This window comes from Poeciliopsis prolifica, unplaced genomic scaffold (genome assembly GCF_027474105.1).
Source record: "Poeciliopsis prolifica strain line A6 unplaced genomic scaffold, Auburn_PproV2 SCAFFOLD133, whole genome shotgun sequence".
In the NCBI taxonomy this organism is placed as follows: domain Eukaryota; kingdom Metazoa; phylum Chordata; class Actinopteri; order Cyprinodontiformes; family Poeciliidae; genus Poeciliopsis; species Poeciliopsis prolifica.
This window is the reverse complement of record NW_026562508.1, coordinates 112,476-135,677: the sequence shown is the minus strand read 5'-3', so window position 1 is coordinate 135,677 and position 23,202 is coordinate 112,476. Positions and strand designations below refer to the sequence as shown.

The 23,202-nt window shown below is 38.9% G+C and overlaps 1 protein-coding gene across 3 annotated transcripts in view; it reads left to right on the top strand.

Moving 5' to 3' along the window:
* pias2 (protein inhibitor of activated STAT, 2) overlaps positions 1-20,492 on the top strand; it is a 47,851-nt gene extending 27,359 nt beyond the window's left edge. For all 3 annotated transcript variants that reach the window (XM_055024916.1, XM_055024915.1, XM_055024917.1), the window contains 4 exons: positions 5,308-5,497; positions 12,370-12,506; positions 12,606-12,643; positions 18,731-20,492. In XM_055024916.1, coding sequence (XP_054880891.1) covers positions 5,308-5,497; positions 12,370-12,506; positions 12,606-12,643; positions 18,731-18,943 — 578 coding nt within the window. In that variant the 3' untranslated portion in view covers positions 18,944-20,492. The remainder of the gene's footprint in view (positions 1-5,307; positions 5,498-12,369; positions 12,507-12,605; positions 12,644-18,730) is intronic.
* The last annotated feature ends 2,710 nt before the right edge of the window (positions 20,493-23,202 follow it).

Here is a 23,202-nt window from a genome sequence, read left to right as displayed (position 1 = left end):
TTTCAAAAATTTATAATATATAAATAATGGCTTGCGTGGTCCAGATTGCTAACCTCATTGATCATTCTTATTACTCTTTTTTGTAGTTTAATTAATAGATGTAATAAATTTGCATAATTATTGCCCCATGTCTCTGCACGGTAACTGAGGTACAGTAAAACTAAAGAACAGTAAGAAATCTGTAAAGCTTTCTTTCCAACCAACAGTTTGGCATTATTCAATATGAAAATACTCTATTTTCTTTTGGATATATCAAATATGTGATTTCCAATTACATATTGGAGTTATTATCCTGAATAATAACTCCAAGAAATTTGTGTTCCTGAACCCTTTCTACATTTACTCTAGTTATCTCTATTTTTCTATTTTTATTTCAGAACTTTAAATAAATTATTTCAGAACCCTAATTCCAAAATAGCATTATTTTAATTTTAATCAAATTTAATAACAATATGTTACCATGAAACCACACCTTCAGTTATTTCATTTCCTTCGTTACATTATTTAGCAGTTCTTCCATATCATTTTTAACAAAAAATATATTTGTCATCTGCAAATAATACAGATGACATGAATACTACTGTGGAACCTGGCCACAACTTGAGCGCATCATTTACGCCAGGGATCAGCGGATTGTGCTGAAGCCAGTTGGCATGGTGTTCAGACCCACAGAAATCTCTGAAGCAATCTGGAGGAGGACACATCAATTAGAGGAGAAAACAAACAGCAGAGGAGAGCAATAAGAAAGAAACCAGAGAAACTTATAGAGAAGAGGAGAAATAAACCATTTCTCCCCTCCTTTACAATGGGCAATGTAAGATCAAAGGTCAACAAGATGGAGGAATCTATCTTGACAACTTCATGACCGCCTGGCCAGGAGGCAAAGAAAGTACAGGGAATGTAGCTTACTGTGTTTTACGGAGACATGGCTGAACCCATAAATTCCTGATGCCGATGTTACCATTGAGGGCTGACAGGGATTGCACCATGAGCGGGAAGCGGAAAGGAGGCGGGATTGCTGTTCTCGTAAATAACCGTTGGTGCAATCCTGCTTAGATAACGGTCAAGGAGCGAATCTGCTGCCCGGACATTGTACTCTTGGCGGTTGGACTATGTCCATATTCCCATGTTGTTGTGGTGACTGTTTACATTCCTCCACTCCGCTGTAGCTCGCTTGCAGACTGGACATCTGACTGCATTTATGGTTGTCTCGAGTGATATTAATCATGTCACCATGGACAAAACCATGCTCAACTTCACCCAGCATATTAGCTGTTCCACCAGAGAGGAGAGAAGTCTGGACTTGCTGCACCCTGATGCATACAGTTCCTCTCCCCTCCCTCCACTTGGACGGTCCGATCATAACCTGGTGCACCTCAGCCCATGTTATATACCTCTGGTGAAGAGACAGTCTGCAACCAGGAGGACAGAGAAGAGGTGGTCAAAGGAGGTCACTGAGACAATACAGAGATTTTTGGGGCCACTGACTGGCAGGCACTCTGTGCCTGCCAACCGAATATGGAGGACATCCAGTAAGACATGCAGTAAGAACACAAGTAGCAGCATTCCTGATCAACTGCAACTGTCTAATTGAGTTATTAGACATGCCTATGAAGACACTTTTGCAGTAAGAAGTAGCTCATTGTAGCTTCGCCAGTCTCCAGACCTGAACCCAATAGAAAATCTTTAAAGGGAACTGAAAGTCTGCATTTCTCTGTGACAACCCCAAAACCTGAACGATCTGGAGAAGATTTTTATGGAAGAGAGGTCCAACATCCCTGCTGCAGCTTGTGCAAATTAGGGCTGTTGTAAATTATTATTTGAGTAATCGAGTATGTGAAGTAAAAATTATGTTATTTCTTTTAAGAATTTTATTTTAATTCTTTAGTCATTTAACACTAGTATTGTTTAGTCTGTTAAACCGTGTTTGTCAAGGAGTCTTTAAAGAATCAGATAGGTTTCCTTTTGACCTCTCCTTGGAAAAGTTCCAGTAGGTTGTCAGTAACTAAAATAAGGCGTCAGTGTTTGTCAACAGATAACAATAAACAGGTTAGGTAATTGTATTGAGATTGAATAAACCCTAAGGCTTAACAAATTCCTCCATTAAATGTCACAAGCTAAGGCTACGTGCTGAGTGCACGTACAAAGTCTGATAATGTTCTTGTTATGCAAAATTGTTCCATTAGTAAACCTGATTTTTGGAAATGTACCTGTTTTTGAACAAAGATGTTTATCATCTGAACAATTAACTTACCCTAGGGATGGAATGCATTCTCTCTCTATACCCTGTTAAGAGTGACTGTGCATTAACCTGTTCGACTGGAATTGGCTCTGGGTCAGGGAGTGACCACATTATATAGAGAGTCCTATATATTGTGAGAGCTTGCAGCTCCAAGTCAGAACTCATTGTAGATACAGCTGTGGTTACTGTGTTCTCCGTTTGCAAACAACTGAAATAAAGATTTTGCTCTTTGCTATCTATTATTCTGATAAATAATTGACCAATTGAATAAAATGGGCACAACATTTTATTCAAATAAAATATTGGTAAATAGTGTTATAACATCAGTATTATTGGATATATATCCAATTCTTCATAATTTTCTGTAGTTTAGAAAATGTAGCTTTTGAAATTAACCTGGACAAAAATTATACAAAAATCTGAAAATATATTCAATTTAATAATACAGAGCCAGACTATTTGTAAAAAAAAAAAAAAAAAAAAAAAAAGTTGATCCATCAGCTTTTCATGTATCCATCTGCAGTCAGTTTAATAGATGAACTCTCACTTTGTGCATACTTTTATGTCCATGCGAGTAATTGGATTTGGCGCCTCTGTCACATATAGAAGCACATCTACCAGCTATGTACTGCCATTTTTCACTCCGCCACCCATTGTGGTAAATGTATTTTCCAGTTCATTTATAAAGCTACACTTACATTGAGGATCAAGTACACTACAGCTGGCCGTTGTGTTCAGTCTATCTGCGCTCTTCTCTGCCATTCACTCTGAAGCAGCCACTAGGCAGCTGCTGCAAGAGGAGAAAGACTGCTGTAGTCCAGGCATTGGGCTAGTAAATGTATTGATGCTTGGAATGATAAAAAACATTATCATAAATAAATAAAATAACTCTGTAATCCCTAACTTGAAAATTTAATGTTATGGTCCCAACACTTAGCATTCATCAACAACTCATCTGCGGAAGTAAAAGGCTTGTGCAACACAAAGAATCACATGGTATGCTAATAATAAAACAATTCAACAAAGCTTTGAGGCAGATAATTTGCCTCCAGGAGTTTTAATAATCGAGGAACTCAAATCATTTGAGGAATTGTTACAACCCTCGTGTAAACCTTGTTGAGAAGAACAGAAAATATCTGACATCTGTCATTGCAAACAAAGTTTTCTGTACCAAATATTGAGTTTGTTTTTCTGATGTATCAAATACTTATGTCATGCAATAAAATGCAAATTAATTACTTAAAAATCACTTTCACTCTCAGTGAAAGAGTTGTTCAGAAAATTATCAAAATTTTAGAAAGTTTTGAAATTTCTGATAAGACTCAATCTAAGACTTGGAGAGAGTCTAGTGGCAGCAGATGGCTCCCATCAGATACTAATGATTCCCAAAATACACACTGATGGAACCTAAGAAGATCAGTGTTATTCAAGACATCTGTTAAAAAATCCTGAGAATTTTTAACAGATGTTAAAAATCTGTTACAGTTCTCAAGAGATCTGTGATCTCTGGAGAACGTTGTTCTGTGGTCCAACATCCCTGATGCAGCACATGCTGCAACTGGACTCCCTGATCTTGCAATGATCTCTGGAGAACATTGTTCTCCAGAGGTCACAGATAGCTAAGTTCAAAACAAAACTGCCTAAATAAAGCATTTTCAAACAAATTTCAATTCCTGATTTCTTGATTGTTTAATTAAACAATTCTTGCATAGTTAACTTGCATTCTGGGAGACTTCATAAGCTGGAATTAAGTAAAATGCCATTCTTTAAGAGTGGTGTTTTAATATGTTAATACAAAAATTTGGAATCACACTTGCGGTCTGATCTTTAAAAATGGGTAAAAACCTGGTGGCACACACAAAGCTAATGTACAAACCAGGTGAAAATAGGAATGTGTCAATAAAAAAGCAGCATTGCAGACACAATCCACTTAGGGTTCAAGGAGCTGGAAGGGATTGGACTCTAAGTGATAATGCAAAAATGTCAGACTCAGGTTTGAACCGAGGCTGGGTCGGTCGTTCTGGCCCTACAGTGCAGGAGGGCATTCAGGCTCTATAACCATCACTGCTCTCAACAAACCCAGTAACTATTCTACATCCTCGTTATTTACAGGTTTTCTTATTTTCTCTTTTTTGTTACTTGCACATATACCCCCAATTCTGTACTGGATCACTTTAAATTACCCAGACAAATGCCACTTGGTCGGTCCCACAACACCTTTCCGAAGCATGCACACGAAGGTCATCAGGATAAAAATAAAAACGAGTGTTAGGGTTAAACACCTATAAAACACATATTAATAAAGACAGGAAAGACAAAAGAGTTAGATTCTTTCTTGCTCGCGAGGAGAACAGACAGAGATGTGCTTTCAGTTACAATCTCGTACTGCTCTGAAGCATATTTGTCTGCTCCTCTCCTTTTATTGTTTCCAGGATTCCTAATCACAAGGACGCTGTAGCTCTAAAAGGAGGGGAAACCAATTCATCACATAGCTACAGTGCCAGTTGTCATTTACTAACTAATACACAAATAACCCTAACCCTTGCACTATATAATCTCGTTCCAGACACAAAGTCTAGCAGAATATGTAGTGAATCTTCACAGTGACAGTTTTATAGCAATCCAGCAACTCAACAAAGCAGAGCTCCTGGTCAAGAGATAAATAACCTTTCAGGAAAACACTGTCTCTGCTTTTTCGTCAGTGAGGCCTTCTAAGAAAGGAATCAGAGCAAATCAACAATATAGAAACATTCTTAATCATATAATTAGATTAAACAATAAAAGCATAAAAGAAGATAATATTAAAAGATTATATGAGAATAACGAATATTTGATTAATAATATCACAATTTCTCCAACAATGAGTAATTGATTTTTCACTCATAACATTACTATTATCAATAATCATTTTAATGGCAATATATCATGTAAATAATGGAAGAGGTGGATAAAAGGAAAACTATTACTGTGTGCTTAACATACTGTATATTTATGAGGTAAAATGATCTATAAAATATTGTTTATGGTAATAGAGCATCTTTAATATTTTTAACTTTATCTTTCAGCCACAATTCCTTTACACCAGTCGTCAGTGGTAGCCCATCCTGTGGAACCCAATCTCAACAAGAAAACTGATGTAATTGATCTGACACTTGAAAGCTCCTCATCTTCTGATGATGATGATACAAGCACAACCCCCCCATCTAAGAGACAGTGCATTTACATCTCCAAGAATGAGGAAATTCATGCCAAAGGGTAAGCTGAATTTAAAGTGTGCTTTGATTATCAATAAATCTGTTAGAAAGGATACTGTATATAAATCTTTATACATAGTTATTCAGTTAATACTGAACAACTATACAAAGCTATTCAGTAATCACAACCACCTTCAGCATATTATATTAATAATTCCACCAAAATATATTTAATGTATTATTCTCATATGTTTTATATATATGAGAAAGGTTTGGCTGCAAAACATGCAGCAAAGCCAAAGTAGCAAGCAAGTTTTCAGAGGGAAAAATGTGGACTACCTCAAACATTGCATTCAGCAGAAAAGTTATTTGAATGCTGTTGGAATTGTACAAAGACTAAATATGGGAAAAGGCATCGGTACATTATTGCAGAAGGAGAGAAAAGTAACAAGCTGTATTATTTGACAATATTTTACTTAACATCAAAATGAGTGTTATTGCTATCAGTTCAACAAATCCATGATCACATGGCGAAGCAAAAACTATTTCTTTGAATTTGTGAACTCAATCAATGAGATTGTGCAGAATGACACTATGTGCAATATTAAAAATGCACACAATGCATTTAAAAATGTGCTCTCTTAGTAAATGAGAGCACAGACATAACAGTACACAACTTGCTAGTCATATATTAAATACAGGAAGGAAAATGTCAACTATAAACCTTTGTTTGGTGGCATCATCCAACTGACAGGATATATTGCTCAGGATCTTGCAGAGGCAATAACTCAATTTTATTTCAAATATGGGCTAGACATGCAGAGAATGGTGATACTGACCTCTGATGGTGCTTCAGTAATGGTGGGAAACAGTGCTTTGTTAAATCGCCAAATGCCATACCTAACTGAACTACATTGTGTGGCCCATAGAGGCATTGACGATGCCTGGAAAGATGTGCCTTTGATGAAAAATGTAGAAACTCTTTTTAGAACTGTGTATTTCACTTTTTCTCTGTCAACTGTGAAGAGGGTAAAATGAAGAATCGAGCGAGGATTCTTGATGAAGATAAACTGTGATTTTGGCCTCTGAACGAAACGCAATGGCTGTCGCAGCACCAGGCTTTGAAGGCTGTTCTGAGGAACTACACTGTGCTTGAAGAATATTGCAAAAGAGAATTTACTGATAACAAAGATCTAGTGGCAAAGTACTGCTGCAAAAAGCTGTGATTCCAAGTTCAAGGTCACTCTCATTTCTCTGGGAGATGTTTTCGTGGAGATGGCACAACTCTACGTTTCCATTCAAAGTCACAACCTGACTGTGACGAAAGGAAACTGCTTTGCAATGCAAAGATTGAGAAGTTGCGTTCCCAATACTTGGAGACAAAGGACGTACAGTGGAGTGACTGTGCCAAAGAGGGAATTGGGGACTTTATCAGGTGATGGCAAAAATACTGGTTAGTTTACTATTTTTATTTGTAAGCTCTGTGATCACATGGATGCTCGTTTTCCAGAGGATGAATTAAAGGAGTGATCAGCATTTGTCATGGAATCATTGAGCTCAAGCATCAGTTTGACATTTCTACCTACACTGGCAAAGAAATATGACACCATTCTCCCTCACAAACAATCTATGGAAGCTATTAACAGTCATTATGTTGAATTCAGATAAACATCCGTCCATCCGTCCTTCTTCCGCTTATCCAGGGTTGGGCTGAGGGGGAGCTTCATAAGGGAGGACCAGACTTCCCTCTCCCCAGCCAGCTCTTCCGGGGAACCAGCTATCTGTCAGGCCAGCCGAGAGACATAGTCCCTCCAGCGTGTCCTGGGTCTTCCCCATGGCCTCTTCCCGGTGGGACGTGCCTGTAACACCTCACCAGGGAGGCGTCCAGGAGAGATCCTGACCAGATGCCTGAGCTGGCTCCTCTCGACGTGAAGGAGCAGCGGCTCTATTCTGAGTCCCTCCCGGATGACTGAGCTTCTCACCCTATCTCTAAGGGAGAGCCCAGCCACCTTACGGAGAAAACCCATTTCGGCCGCTTGTATCCGCGATCTTGTTCTTTCGATCATGACCCAAAGCTCATGACCATAGATGAAGGTAGGAACGTAGATCGACTGGTAAATCGAGAGCTTCGCTTTTTGACTCAGCTCTCTCTTCACCACGATGGAACTGTACAGTGCCCGCTTCAAGGCAGACGCTGCGCCAATCCACCTGTCGATCTCCCGCTCCCTTCTTCCCTTATTTATGAGCAAGATCCCGAGATATTTGAACTCCTCCACTTGAGGCAGGACACCCTCCCCGACCCGGAGAAGGCACTCTACCTTTTCCGGCTCAAGATCATGGCCTCGGATTTGGAGGCACTGATTCTCATCCCAGCCGCTTCACACTTGGCTGCAAACCGCTCCAGCGAAACCTGCAGATCATGTCCTGGTGAAGCCAAAAAGCAAAAAGCAGAGATGCAATCCTAAAGCCACCAAAACAGATCCCCTCAACACCTCGGCTGGGTCTAGAAATTCCGTCCATGAAAGTAATGAACAGAATCGGTGAGAAAGGGTAGTCCTGACAGAGTCCAACTCTCATCGAAAATGAGCCCGACTTATTGCCAGCAATGCGGACAAGACTCCAACACCGGTCGTACAGGGACCTGACAGCCCGTATCAAAGGGCCCTGTACCCCATACTCGCGGAGAACCCCCCACAATTCTCCCCAAGGGACACGGTTGAACGCCTTCTCCAAGTCCAAAAAACACATGTGGACCGGTTAGGCAAACTCCCATGCACCATCCAGGACCCTGCTCCGGGTGTAAAGCTGATCCAGTGTTCCATGGCCAGGACGAAAACACATTCTATTATTTTAAAGGGCACAGAGATGTAATAAGAATTGCAATTCCTGTACTTTTGTTTATGAAAGAGGAGAAAAAAAAAACGTTCAAAACCGCATTGTTGTAGTTTTAAATGTTCTGTGTCGTTTAAATGTGTCTCTTGCAGCAGCGCTACATCTACACCTTCCTTCTTTAGGGCGAGAAGGACTTTTTTTCTTTTAATTGGTGAATGACTTTCCATAATGTTCCACGTACATATTCTTAGCATTTATAATCCAAAGTTATAATGTTATGCCACCCAAATAATGATTACATATAAGGACTGCAATGTGCTGAGCTGAACAGAAACTAACCCAAACCAACTGACTAGAATCAAAATAAAACAGAACAGAACAAAAAATGCTCTTTCCAGGCCCGTTTTCCCCCTAAACACACAGGGGGCCATCCCTTCCTTAACCAAGCCCGTGTCTCATCTCCCTGATGAAGACACACAGATAGACAAACCCAAAAGAGAAAGTCCATCACATATCCATCGCTGCCACGCACCACAAAAAATCACAGGAAAATGCAGCTGAGCAGATCAGATTGAAAAGAGTCATAATCATAATTACCACATTACTTGTCCTTATGAGTGAAGAAGAGAACAAAAAGAATCAGAACATGCTTAGAGATCAAACCCCTGATACCTTCCGATCCAGACCGTTTGACTCCATAATCTTTCGCTGGCGTTGTTTTCTGCGAAACTATCCAGAAACTCCACTGCATCGCGCATAATCCTCAACCTGGCCGGGTAAAGAAGGAAGTACTGGATACATGCGCATCGAATGGTTTCTGCCTGCGCATGGTGTCTGCTGAGAAATCCTGGAAGAACATGATCTTAGAGTTCTGATACATCAAGGGCTGGTTGCCGCTTCCCGCACGCTGCGCGGCTTCGAGAACCTGTTGTTGATCCCGGTAATTATGAAATCTGATCAGCACCGGTGTTAGTCTCTGTGTAGGCCAGGGTTGTGGAGCCAGTGTCCGGTGTGCCCTCTCGAGCTTGATCCGGCTGCTCTTGGTCTCGACTCATAGAAATTTGGGAAGCCATTTTTCAAAAACTTTTAGGGCTCCAGGACCAGCATCTATGCCCTCTTTTAGACCAAGCACCTGAATGCTCTTTCTCCTGCCTCTATTTTCGATGTCAATTTGTTGAGCCATCGTGAAGGCCTCTTTGTCCAACTTTTTTCTGGGGGCCATAGCCTGGTCCAGGCCGTCCTCCTGAGCTGTAATCCTGTCCTCCGCATCTGTAATGCGTCTCACCAGCACATTGATCTCCGTGGCCTGGCTCTGAAGCATTTCAGTTGGAATGTCTACTTTCTGGGAGATTACTGATGAAATGTTCCCGGTGATTTCCTCAATGACTTGGCGAAGAGCAGGGTCGAGTGTAGTGGTCCCACCAGCTGCTGGCAGTTCAGCAGCTAGCTCTGCATTAGCCATGCTATTTGTGCTAGCCAGTTGAGACTCCACTTCAACAGTCTTGTTAATTTTCTTTAGGATTTTGGGCGGCATTATGCTAGAGTGAGTTGGAGGAGCATTTATCAGCGTTCGTATTACCACATTTAGTTGAAAAGTCTTAGTAAGAGTGTGGTATTCTGCTCAGATATAGAACATGTGGTGCGCAGCTAGACAAAACCGACCGCTTGCTACGCCGCCATCAATTACTGATTATTAATTTTGACACGTTTTGTTGATTTTTAGAAAAATTATTATTATTGTTTAATGAAGCTAGAAACATTTTTGAACATTTTGATAAGCCTGTCAGAAGAGGAAGTGCTGGTCTCAGTATCCTGGCGGACTTCGTGTTTGTCACCTACTCCCGAGATCGACTCAAAACCTTCCTGCCATCGACGTATTGAGCTCCCCTGTTGTACATATTCATCCGACCACTTTTTTTTTTTTTTTGCTCGACACGTTTAGTATGGATTCAAATATTGAGAAAGAAACCATACGACATACAACTACGACAGCCGTTGAATACTGCACGCACTAAATTCCCGGCAGCACTGATTGGCCGAGCAATGTCATGTGATCCTCTGAAGCAAGTGATGGCCAAGGGGGGCGCGTCATCACGACTTCACACAAGTGTCTTCGCCTTTGTGGCAGAGTCTCCGCAAACCCCTGAGACTGACTCATCGAACCCCTGGGGTTTGATCGAACCCATGTTAAGAACCATTGATATATATGTACCATCAGAGACCGACAGGACTTTCTTAAAAACGTTCTTTGACACCATTATTTCATTTCGTGAAGCAGTTCTTGTTTGCATTGGAGACTGGAAGACAATTTCTAATTATTCTGTAAGAAGGAGGAAACTACCAGCTTTTTGTTTCTATAGCTGTAAGAAACAAAAAGCTGGTAGGTCAAAAGATCTAAATATCCTGTTTGATGTTTGAAAGGATCTCCATATTAAAGAAAGATAATTTACGTGTTATTCTTCTACCGACAAAGTCCACTCCAGGATTGACCTGTTTCTGATGAACATCATTGGTATATCTAAAGTAAAGGACTGCTTAATTGGAACATCTGATATTTCAGATCACAACATTGTCTATCTCTCCATCGGTTTGTCTAATAGGCCTAAAACAACATTATGGCGCTTAAATATAGGTATTCTTAATGATGAAACCACAAGAAAGGAGATTAGAAAAGAAATAATGGAATGTGTAAAAGACAATAATAATGGGCAGCTAAACCCCACCTTAGTCTGGGACACGGTTAAGGCACTAATGAGAAGAACACTAATTTATCTTAAAAAATTAAAAAGGTTAAAATATGACGAATTGGAAAAAACATTGAGGAAATAAGAATTGAAACAGCAAATGACGAACTATAGAGAAGTTTCAGAACAAGTAATGAAAATTAAAAACAATGATACTCGAAGAACTTGAGGGAAAATTACTATTCTCCAAACAAACATTTTATGAATCAGGCCCAAAAGCTACACGAATCCCAGCTAGACAACTTCATAAACACCATCTGAAAGCATTCGATTACCAAAATTAGAGAACCCTCAACTGGACATAAGTTGACATAGACATAGAGGAAGAACAGCAATGTTGGAGGCAGTATGGCCATCAGAATGTCAATCACTGTCATATATTTTGGTCCTGCCCAAAGTTGGCAACTTACTGGGATGGAATCTGTCAGACTATTGGGATAATTTCAGGATATGCCATCCCCAAAAACCTTTTCTGCTGGGGCTGATATCTGGAAGTGTTTCAAAGAGAAGACGAGTATCTTTCTAAAGTTCTATCAATTGCAAGCAAAAAAAAAAATCAATTACATGGTCTTATTTAAAGAAACTACCTCCCCAGCTCGACCATTGGTGGGAGGTCATGGAGGAGATTCACTCTATGGAAAAACTGACATATCTTTTACTTATAAAAGGACATTCTTACAATAAGCGCTGGTCTAAATGATTGACATAGAAGAGGAAGGAAGCATAACTAGGAGTAACATCTTGTAATGTTTTTCTCTCTTCCTATTTAACTATGAATCAGTGCCCCAAGTTCTGTGTGTTGTATGTTTCAATATAATGAAAAATGTTCAATAAAGAGCATTAAAAAAAAAAGAGTTGTCCTAATATATGAGCGGTGGCTTTTAAACTTGACTCATACCTTGACAAATTCTACAAAGAAACATGAGTTCTCACAGATTAATATAAATGTCCATACAGGTCAGACTGTGTCCAGTTTGAATGAAAGCTGGCATGCACGATCCTTGCCGATGTAAACATAGGACATCAAGCCGCTAGAGTGGCCAATGCACAGAGGCACGCTCCCAGTTCAATGCCTCAAATATAAAAACTATAAACCCATATTTCAGGAATAATTATACCCTGCCAGTAAAATGCACTGCAGAGATGCTTGAAGTTCAGCTTATTAAAAAAAAGTTGGGGGAAACTGGGTAGTTTCCTCCTTCTTATAATTTTCTATTTGTTCTTTTTCAAATTGTTCATCTTATCGTATTAAAAGAAGAAATCTTGAATTCACAGCGCTAAAAAAATATATCAGTACTAAGTATGTGATGTGTTGACTGTGATCCTGAGTGGTTCCCATTTTCCTGTTTTCTGTCAGCGTGTTGACGTACCAGCCCTCTCTTCGTATGCCAAATGTTCCAGGCCTGGAACAGTCATACCTTACCTCAGCTATTGCCGAGTATGCAGTTCCTTTCCGCCCATCTACACTTGGTTCCATTCCTACCGAATTGCAAAGTAAGTTAGTAAAATGTACACAACTTTGCAATTAGGTTAGATATTTGCACAACCCCTAACTACTAGTACCATTAACTTTGTGTTGCTTTGTACTTCCAGGTCTGGATTTCTTTTCATTAATCCCAACAGATCCTCAGGTAAGCATAGTGGGTTTTTTTCATCAGATAGTGTCTATTAATTTGTCATGTCCAGGCTTTGATAAAAAATATAAATCTGAAAAATGAAGTGAAAAATCAAAGCTTTTACTAAGACTTTGAAGGTCAATGGATGTAATACCACACTATCTCTAAATTGTCATATAGTCAAAGCAGTATAAAAACTGCTAAAGACTGCTAAACCTAAAGATTCTGCTGTAAAATTACTAAAGCACTCCCAATCAAAATCTCAAAACCAGAATAAGTCAGAAGTATTGTCTTTTCCTACAGCTGGATCATAATAATAATAATAATATATAATAATAATATTAACATAATAATAATAATATATTAACATAATAATATTGCAAAAGGGTCTTCAAAATACAAAAAGACACAGCATTAACAGATGAAACAAAGTTCACAGCAGACAATTTAATAAACATATTTGATGTACTCCTAGATTACATCAAATATGTTTGAATTCTGTTTGAATTTTTTGTGTATGCCCTGTCTTAAACACTCATGACAGATGGCCAGTCACACAAAGCCATGTTCTGCTGGAGGTTTCTTCCTGTTTAAAGAGGATTTTTCATACTAGTCTCTAAATGCTGTACATGAGAGATTACTGGAAAGTCAGTGACACGATGCAATTGTCCACTGTGGCCACATGTTCATCCTCGAGAAGTGAATGCTTCTGGTGAAATGATTTGATACAATCTCCATCCATTCAATCATTCATTCATTTCTCCATCCGTCCGTCCATCCGTCCGTCCGTCCATCCATCCATCCATCTATCTTCTGCTTATACAGGGTTGGGTTGCAGGGATAGTACCTTCGGAAGGGAGGCCCAGACTTCCCTCTCCCAAACCACTTGTTCCAACTCCTCCAAGGGAGAAGCCCAGGACACTCTTTGTTATTGCGCAATAGCCAGCCCCACCCTAAACCTTACAACTCCCTTGGACTGACTACTGACCAGCTCTCCGTCTAACGGGTCCGGAAAGTGTCTAAAACCTGGGTATTACTCTGTAGAAGGTCTGAGAGAGATAGTCTGTTTAAACTGGTGTCGAGAGAGACTCGACTATCTCTACCTACCTACAATCCAGAAGTTATGACCCTTTTAGTTAAGAAGCAATCAGTTGAGTAGCCCTCACAACTGCATAACTCCAATAACCACTTCTGTTAATGGTAGCCCTCTCTCTAATAATAACGAGCACTTGTTAACAGCTAGATTAATTTCAGTGACTTTTTAAGCCCAGGGTCATTATTTTTATAACTACTAAAGGAAAGTCCGAAGCCACCACACTCCTAGAATCATATACATTGATTTTACATTAAGTAGAAGAACCAAGACCAATAAATCACTCAATTAATTTCAAACCTCATTAGAATTTAAAATATATTTATTAAGCAAGTGTTGAGCAGGGGTAAATGACAACCAGATTAATTATCAATAATTATAAGTTCCAGAACAAAAATCATTTTGAATAAAATCACCATAAACCTTCCCTAACTTCTTTCCCTAAACTTTGTCATCAATTTACTAAGCAAGGCTTTGGGGTGCAGGCAGACTCATACCCAGATGATGAAGGATCTCGGCAACAGAAGACTTTAGTGTCCTTGGACAGAGTCTTGTCTTAGCACGACAGATCCTCTTTTGAATAGAAACAAAGCAGAGCTGGTTGTTGTCTTCCAAACATCCAGATCTTCATCACTCTAGTGACCTTTGTCTAATCCCCAAGTCTGTTGCGGCAATCTTGAGATCTTTTGGGCTGAGGGCAGAGCAGTGATCAAATCAGGGACCAGAGTCAAGGGGCAATGGGTCCCGTCTCCCTTTCAGGGGTGTGAAGACTTGACTTCCCTCTACTTCTTTCTGTCAGCTCAACACATCAGAGACAAAAAATGAAGCTTCTCCTTTCTTTCGAGTTTTTTTACCCTCTCTCCTCATTGTTGTGTATTGGGAGATGGCGTACGTGATTCCTCGAGCATTCGATTACCTCATGGAAGGTCCAATGCCTTTCCATATTTGGACAACTCACTTCTGCTCACTTCTGCCTTGTTATTTACTTTAGTCGGCCATCTGTTCCTGCTTCCCCGTTTTAACTGCTTCCCCGTTTTAACTTCTTTATCTGGAACACAGATTGAGGCATGCCTGGACATCTCTCTGTGCTACACCAGCTGTCCCTATTTTTAGCCCTGTGTGACTGCATTCTGTTAAATTTCTTCATATATTACGAAATAACCCTAACCATAAAGCACTATCATAAAACACAATAATCTTTTAATACATTTCTTTATCCATAACTGATTTCAATAATCATTGGCTTTTAATACTTTTTATTAAGTTATGATTTCATCATTTGTTATTTTGGTTCAAGTTGTAATTATGTCAAGACTTATATGTAATCTCATTCAAATCAGAAATTACTTAATTCATAATCATCAGTACATTAAAACACAAAAGTTTATTTTTTACAGTCATTATTAAATCAATGCTCAAGATTACTTCGGTCTCTCAGGCCTTTATGATATGTTTTCTGCGTGAACCTGGAGAGACCCAACATGTCCTGGTCTTCCCCAGGGCCTCCTCTTCTGGGAGTGCCCGGAATACGTCCCTAGGGAGGTGTCCAGGATGCATCCTGCCCAAGCCACCTCAACTGGCTTCTGTCGATGTGAAGAAACAGAAGCTCTACTCTGAATCCCTCCTGCATGACAGAGCTTCTCACCTATCTAAAAGGCACCCTGCAGAGAAAACTCATTTTGCTTGCTTGTATCCATGACCTCGTTCTTTCAGTAATGACCCAAATCTCATGACCATAGTTGAAGGTAGGATCATAGATCATGCGGTAAACCGATAGTTTCACTTTTTGAATCAGCTCTCTCTTCACAACGACAGACCGGTACAGAGCCTGCTTCACTGTAAATGCTGTGCCAGTTGGTCTGTTGATCTTCCACTCCATTTTTGCCTCTTTTGTGAACAAGCTCCTCAGGTACTTAAACTCTTTCCCTTCAGGCAGAACCTCGAGCCGGAGAAGGCACTCTACCCTTTTCTGGCTCAAGACCACAAAAGGGTGCCTCGGATTTAGAGGTACTGATCCCCTTCCCGGGCGTTTCAGTCTCAATTGCAAATTGCTGGTTGAAACTAATAGGACCACATTATCCGCAAAAAGCAGAGATGCGATCCAAAACAGATCCTCTCCACACCTTGGCTGTGACTAGGTGCAGAACACAAAAACTAGAAATTCTATCCATGAAAGTAATGAACAGAATCGTGACAAAGGGCAGCCTTGGCGGAGTTGAACTCTCAGCGAAACGAGTCCGACTTACCAGACCAGACTCTAACACGGTCAAACACCATACAGGTGTGTGACCTGTATGGTGTTCTGTTCTCCAGGAGGCCTGTTCTGGAGAACAGGGCTCCCCGAGAGACACAGTTGAACACCTTCTCCAAGTCCACTAAAACACATGTAGACCGGTTGGGCTAACTCCCACACACCCTCCAGGTCCCTGCTGAGGATGTAGAGCTGGTCCAGTGTTAGAGAACCAGGACGAAAACCACACTGCTCTTACTGAATCCAAGGTTCAACTATCTGACTGATCCTCCTCTGCAAGATCCCTGAATAGACCTTACCAGGGAGGCTTAAGAGTGTGACCCCTTTGAAACTGAAGCAGTTTCAAAGGGGTCTCCCTTTTAAACAGGGGGACCATCATCCCAGTGTCCCTGTCCAGTGGGACTTCCCCTGATGTCCATGCAATATTGCAGAGTCGTGTCACCCAACACAACTCTACAACATCCAGAACCTTAAAGAACGCCAGGCAAATCTCATCCACTCTTGGGGCTGTGCCACTGAGGTCCAGAACACCTCAGAACACCTGTGTGTTCTGCCCACTGGTCCACAATGTCCCTAGTCGAGGTCAGCAGCACACTTTCCCCACTATGAACAGTGTTGGTGCTGCACAGCTTCCCCCTCCTGAGATGCTCGATGGTGGACCAGAATTGCCTCGAAGACTGCTCCCATGTCCGAGTTTTTGCCTCTGCAACCACCCCAGTCACCTGGCATTTGGACTGCCTGTACCCAGCCTTAAAGGCTCGATAGGACTCCTTCTTCAGCCAGACAGCGTCACTCTCCAAAGGTGTCCACCAACAGGTTCAAGGGTTGCTGCCACGACAGGCCTCGACAATGGAAGCACGAACATTGTCCATTCAGACTTAATGTCCTTCACATCCCTTATCCCTTCCTTAAAAACTTTAAAACGATGACATTTTAATCAGTTTACATTTTAATACTGCGGCGAGCCGCCGACATGATTCAGGTTAGAACCAGGTCAAACAAATGAAACTCATTTTGACAACTTGGCCTGAATCAAAAGAGAAGTAATGATGAAAGATACTCCACATGGAGTCTGTTGTATCTTTATTTTTTTCCCTTCCTTTGAAAAAAAGGCTGAAAAAGAATTTAGAACACGTACAGTGTTCTATATTCTCCCAGAGATCGGAGTTAAAACTGTGTCTCACAGTAGACTGACCCTCTCAATACATTTGGACCTGCCAGATTTGACCGGCATCCTCCCCCACCACCAGAGCCAACTCATCATCGGGTAGTGGTCATTAGGCAGCTATTTACCTCTCTTCACCCGAGTGTCCAAGACATGTGGCCACAGATCTGACAAAATATTGATCAGCCATGCGTCAAAGTGAGACAGACTATTTCTAGCTGGAACCTCACACACTAACTGTTTGATAGTGGGTTAGATTTTTAGATAGAAAGCCTTTTTTAAAAAGGACTCAGTTTGGAGAAGTTCACTGGTTTTGTTTTTAGACAAACTTTATTTCCCATTAGCTGTTTGGTAATATTGATCCATGTCTCATTATATTAGGTCATCATTCATCATTTAATGTTTTAAATGGGTTTTACATGCAGGGGATTTACATGGGATGAACATGCAGGGTGGCCCAAAAGAAGGATGCCATTATGCAGGAAAGTCCTTTACAGGCATGCATTATGAACTTAAGCGTTGTCCTGTTGAAAGATGTAGTCATCACCACACCAACAGTGACCCTCCGTCAAGAGTAACAGTTGCTGCAACATCTACGCTGTCTGGACCACCAAGACTTTTTCCTTTTTTAGTTTTTTTTCACATCGGCAAATATTACTTTTTCTACTTTTCAAAATCCCTTTGCTTGGGGATCCTTTCCACAGTCAAAATTGATGTATAATGAGGACATAACTTGTGAAGACATTTTTTGGTCTTCAAGCTATCTCTTACAGACACAATGGTTCAGAGTAAGTCTTCCACTTGACTTTTTTTGTTTTCACACCATCAGGATCTTTTTAAAAATATACTCTGTCCACACTTTGCAGTGATTGTTCAGTACAAGAGGACCTACTTTTGAAAATCAACAGTCCTGCCATTGTCAATGGACAGAAACCTTTATTGACTTAACTCTGTAGGCTTTTGAAAGGTAGAACATCTAAAACGAAGTGCCATGGAAGCAAGAATTTACTTTTTGTATTTTATTGAACGCACTAAGTTATGATTAAAATTCCATCAATTCGAACATTAAACATTAAAAGGAGTAGGTAGAAGTATAAACTTATTAAAACACACCACTTCTATTTTAGCTGCTTAACACTAATGGTTTTAGACTCTTAATGATCAGATGAGCCACTTGTCTAAATTCAGTTTTTCATCTTGTGCTACCCTGTTTTGTCTCCTGAACCTGTTTATGTTTTTGCATTTTTAAGCTGTAATTACAACCTACTTGTAATCCATTAATATGAATGAAAGTGTAATTTTAATTTCTTCCCTATTTGCAAGATTTTTATCAGAAAAAATTGTCAACCGAAAAATTGTGATATCCTTTGAACAGCTTATGAAATATATTCACCTATAAGTTGCATTTTTGTAATATTCACAAACAAAAATCTTTTTCAACATTATCGAACAGGTGCGATACTAGAATAGCATGAAATGATTATTACATTAATAGCTCAGGGTCATATGAAATTCTTAAGATGTACTATTCTGCAAATCTGTGTTAATGAGATTTTAAGGGAGCTCAATTTGTGTTTTTCTTCTTTTGATCAGCATTACAGGCCCCAAATGTTTTTGGAAAACCTTTCAGGCAGCCTGAACAGCATACCCAGCACTAGCTCTGGTTTGGTATCCTCTACCTCCAGCAGCAACTTTAATGCCAGTGGTCATACTGCCACCTCCATCCACAGTACACCAGTCGTCACAGGAAGCTCCACTGGAGAAGTGACTGGAGGTAGCCTGTCAGATATTATTTCACTGGACTGAGCGACATTCCTCTACACCTGTCAATGCCTATTTTAAAGGTTTTCTGTGGTAAATAGTAAATAATTTTCAGATTCCTACGCATTTTGATCTTGCCATTGTCTAGTGCTATTTTTACTGGATGAATTAAATAGAAAGAAAAAACTTAACATACATTTTTTTTGTCACAACATGGTTTAGTTCATTATTTTAAATGTTCACGTGGAAAGTGCACAAAGATTCCCTCTGAGTGGAGAGACCTCCTGAGAATGAAGAAGCTCCCATTAGAAGGAAGTAGAGTGAGTGGACCTAACTACTCACTCTAAGAAAAGTAAGAAAAATGAGTGCAAAATAAATATTTTGAATTATACAAAAACTTGGTATGTTGGTATGTGATAAAATGACCATCTTGCAGCTCATATATGTTATCAATTGTGATATATTATCTATGTCTTTTTGAGTTTAGTTAACTGGAAATGTTACTTAAAGAGCAATATGTAAGAATATTTCATTTTCAGATGATATTTTTGTGACATTTAACCAGTCCTATTAAAACTTAAAAGATTCTAAATGTGAGCTGTGTACTTAACCCTTTCTAGAATTTCTGCACAGCAATGTGTGTACTCAAAATTCTGATTGCTGTTAGTAAATGATGTGGAAGATTTGTATAACATAATTTTGTTAGAAATGTGTCTGAATGAATTAACATGTCAAAATTGGCTTTGTGTTGCTTGGTAGCACAATAAAAATTTAAAAAGCAAGTATTGTATCAGAAATCACTGTTAGACTTTCAGAATTTCTCTTACTATAATTACCTATAACTTTTTTTTATTTAATGTGTTTTATTTACTTATTCACTGTCTGCAAAATGGTTAAGTTGGAAAATCATAAATAGACAGAGCTACTACTGCATCAGGGAAATGTTTCTTCTGCAGTTGTGTAACCTAACCTTAAGGCAGATTGCATGAAATTATTTAATCACTGAGCCGTACTCCTTTCTGATGATGTAACCAGACTTTCTTAAGAATAGTCTAGTTTTCATAAATTATGATTTGTGTCTTATTTTGGTTATCTGCAGTTCTAAACCTTGCCTTGTCGAACAGCATGTAAGGCTTTTAAGATTATTTTCAAAGGAAACCTTCAACGTTTATAATGGTAACGTTTTTAATTGAAAATCTTTTATAGGTTTAGTCACAAGACGTATGAGTGACATCTTCCAACATAAATAAAACCACTGAAATGTTAAACAGTACATGAAGACTGAAAAACTTGTACTACTCATCAACACTTTGAAAGCTTGAAATCAGAAAACGGAACAAACAAATACCATGTTTTCTGCTGATCATTTCTGTCACTGAGTTCTACAAATCACAGCCCACTTATCAAAAAAGGGCTGTAAAACATTTTGACAAGAGCTGCTCAAATAAATTTGCATGGTATCTCTTGCATACACATTTTTTAAGAATGCTTATGGTATATTAAAGTTCCAAGTTTTTTTGCAAATTAAAATTTTCAATTGGAAACTTATTTTTAATGTTTGTTCGTATGTTTTGATTAAAAAGTTCAGAAAAAGCATTGAGTATATGTTTCAAAGTTTTTGCACAAACTTTTTTTGTAATGCTGGGTTTGTGAATAACCAAGAACAAATCAAAATGATATTAGTAGAGCAGAAAATGTGCACCCACATGTAAATATGTAACATAGTATAACTGGATGTTAGCCTTTTTAGTAAATGTTGACAACACTACAGTCTCTAAAAGGGAGACAGCAAACAGGGGAAAGAGGGACAAAGTTGTGGCTGATAAATATATGAAAAAAATAATCATTCAAACCCAACATAGCATACTACAGGTATCCAAATACATTAAGCAATGTGTTCTCAAGCCATTTTTTGTGATGAATCTCATGTAACAAGTTAATGTAGCAGGTAGGATGAACTTTAGGACTCATTAGGTTGGCCCTTTTTCATTAGATTATGCAGAGTTGAACTTTACTTATTGAACTTACTTATTGAGTTGTTTTGAGGTTTGATTTATTGATTTCTAGTTTCATTATTATTCTTTGTACCTTAGTGTTTTTCGATTAAATCAGCCTTGTTTTTATTATACGTTAGTTCAGTTCTCATAATTCTAGTTTAATTAGTTTGGTCTTCCTTGTGTCAGCATTCATACTCACACTAGACTTTCATCAAGCGGACTGTTTGAGTTTGCTTTAATCAAACTCCAGTTCTTTAATTTACAATGTCCGATTCATTTGGGGAGGTGTGAATGCCCAATCGAACTGTAGTGTGGACTAAAAAAGCAAACACTAAATAGACCTAAATACCTCGGTCTGCGTTCAGTTGAGTGAACCCAGACCTTCAACTGAACTTTTCAAGTTGAAAAAGATCTGGCTTCAGCTGCAAGTGCATCGGAGACTGCTCTAACAGCAGGAAACTAACTATAGCACAGGACATTATGATCGATAATGCTGCTCTGCGGGTTTAGATTAGGTTTTGTGTCTCTTGGCATGGCAACAGGTCTGTGTGGCAACAGGTCTCTGTGACCTGTTGCCATGACAGATGTTGTTTAACATTTGTTTATCCCTTTGCTATGGCACACTGAAACCGCTGTAATTTTTAAACCTTTAATAAACGACAAAAACTGGACTAATTGCCTTGTTTGTTCGTAGAATGTGTTCCAATACATTTCAGAGATTTCAAATATAATTGGAATTCAGATGAAACAATGTTACAAACTGGGGACTATCTTAGCATTATTTGTTTATGAATAAAAAAAATTTGCAAGGCACAATGTCAGATTATATTATTGTTTTGTTTTTCAATAGCACTCCAAAAGTTACCGTATCTCTAGAAATAGTCAGGAAGTGCAGTTTTTGGTTTGATTCACCTTTTTAAGCAATTCCAAAATATTTTGATTTCATTGCATTCATAGAAGATCTGGTCTATTGTTTCTATATCATTTTCACAGAATGAGCATTCATTGTCATCAGTACTATAGTGATTTCTTAGTAGCTCTTTAGAGGGGTAAATTGCACTTTTTCTTTAGCCTTTGGTTGTATGGGGAGTTTTAAATAAAGAGTTAGCAAAGAATTATATTTTTCTTGATTTTCCCAGGGAATAAAGTTTTGTTTAGACATCTTCTAATTGTGTAGTTATTAGGGATTGCTTTATTGGTGCAGATTTCTTTAACTTTGGGAGATCAGTGATTGACTAATTTTTACATGTGAAGCCAACCTTATCCGCCAATCTTACCTACTTCAGTGAAGGTCTAAGAATCTACCACTTTCCTGCTATCCTGTGAGACAAGTTTGACAGATAGCCAGCCCATCAGATCAGGTCTGCATGTTTACAGTTAACAATTGTGACCCCACTAAACGAATTCATCAACTTTCTTGCTATGTAGAGCAACATCTCAGACAAAAAAAAAAAAATGTATCAGCCAAAATTGTAGTTTTCTGTGTACTTCTGAATCGGTTCCTTAGTCGCATCTTTTTGGGTGTGCTATGGCCTCTAGTTGCAGACCCAAACTAGATAATTTTGTGGTAATAATAAACCACAAAATGTTTATTATTACTTAGAAATTCCAGCTTTATTGGCATCGTAAAAGAGAAATTGCTCATAAATCAGCATACTTTTTTTATTTTCTTAAAGATTTAGAGCTAATTATAACAAGACCTTAAAGTGGGTTCAGTTTCACTCGATGGCCAACCTGTTGAAACTGGTTGGCTAATGTCCAAATACCTTGGATCATTCCTGGACATCTAGCTCACCTTTGCTGAAAAGACTGACTATACTTTTAAGAAATGTTCAGAGAGAGACTATCTTTTAAGAAGACATGGTGATCTTGGAATTAGCAGCTTGTGTACAAGACAATCGTTGAGTGTTTTAACTTTTCATCTCCCTGGCTGGGATGGTCATGTGAGCAGCAGTCTAAAAGACAAACTTTTTACAATTCTTTCAATGGCTGATAAAATAGTGGTGAAACCACAAAAGCTCTATCTCAACAGTTTGCTGAAAGAACATGGAGTATGGCAAAGGATATTTTACCAGCTATAATCCATTGTTTTTTCATCAGTTTGAATCTCTGAGTTCAGGAATGCCTTATGGGGTCTGTCTGGCAACTAAGAACATTTATAGGAAGTCATATATTCCTAGTTAAATAACCATTCCTAACCAAACTAAATATTTACTTATGGCGTGCAAGTGCTTTATTCTGTACACACTTTGTTGATATTGTGATTGAATGAATGTGTTTTATTTTTTAGTTGTAAAGAGGAAGGAA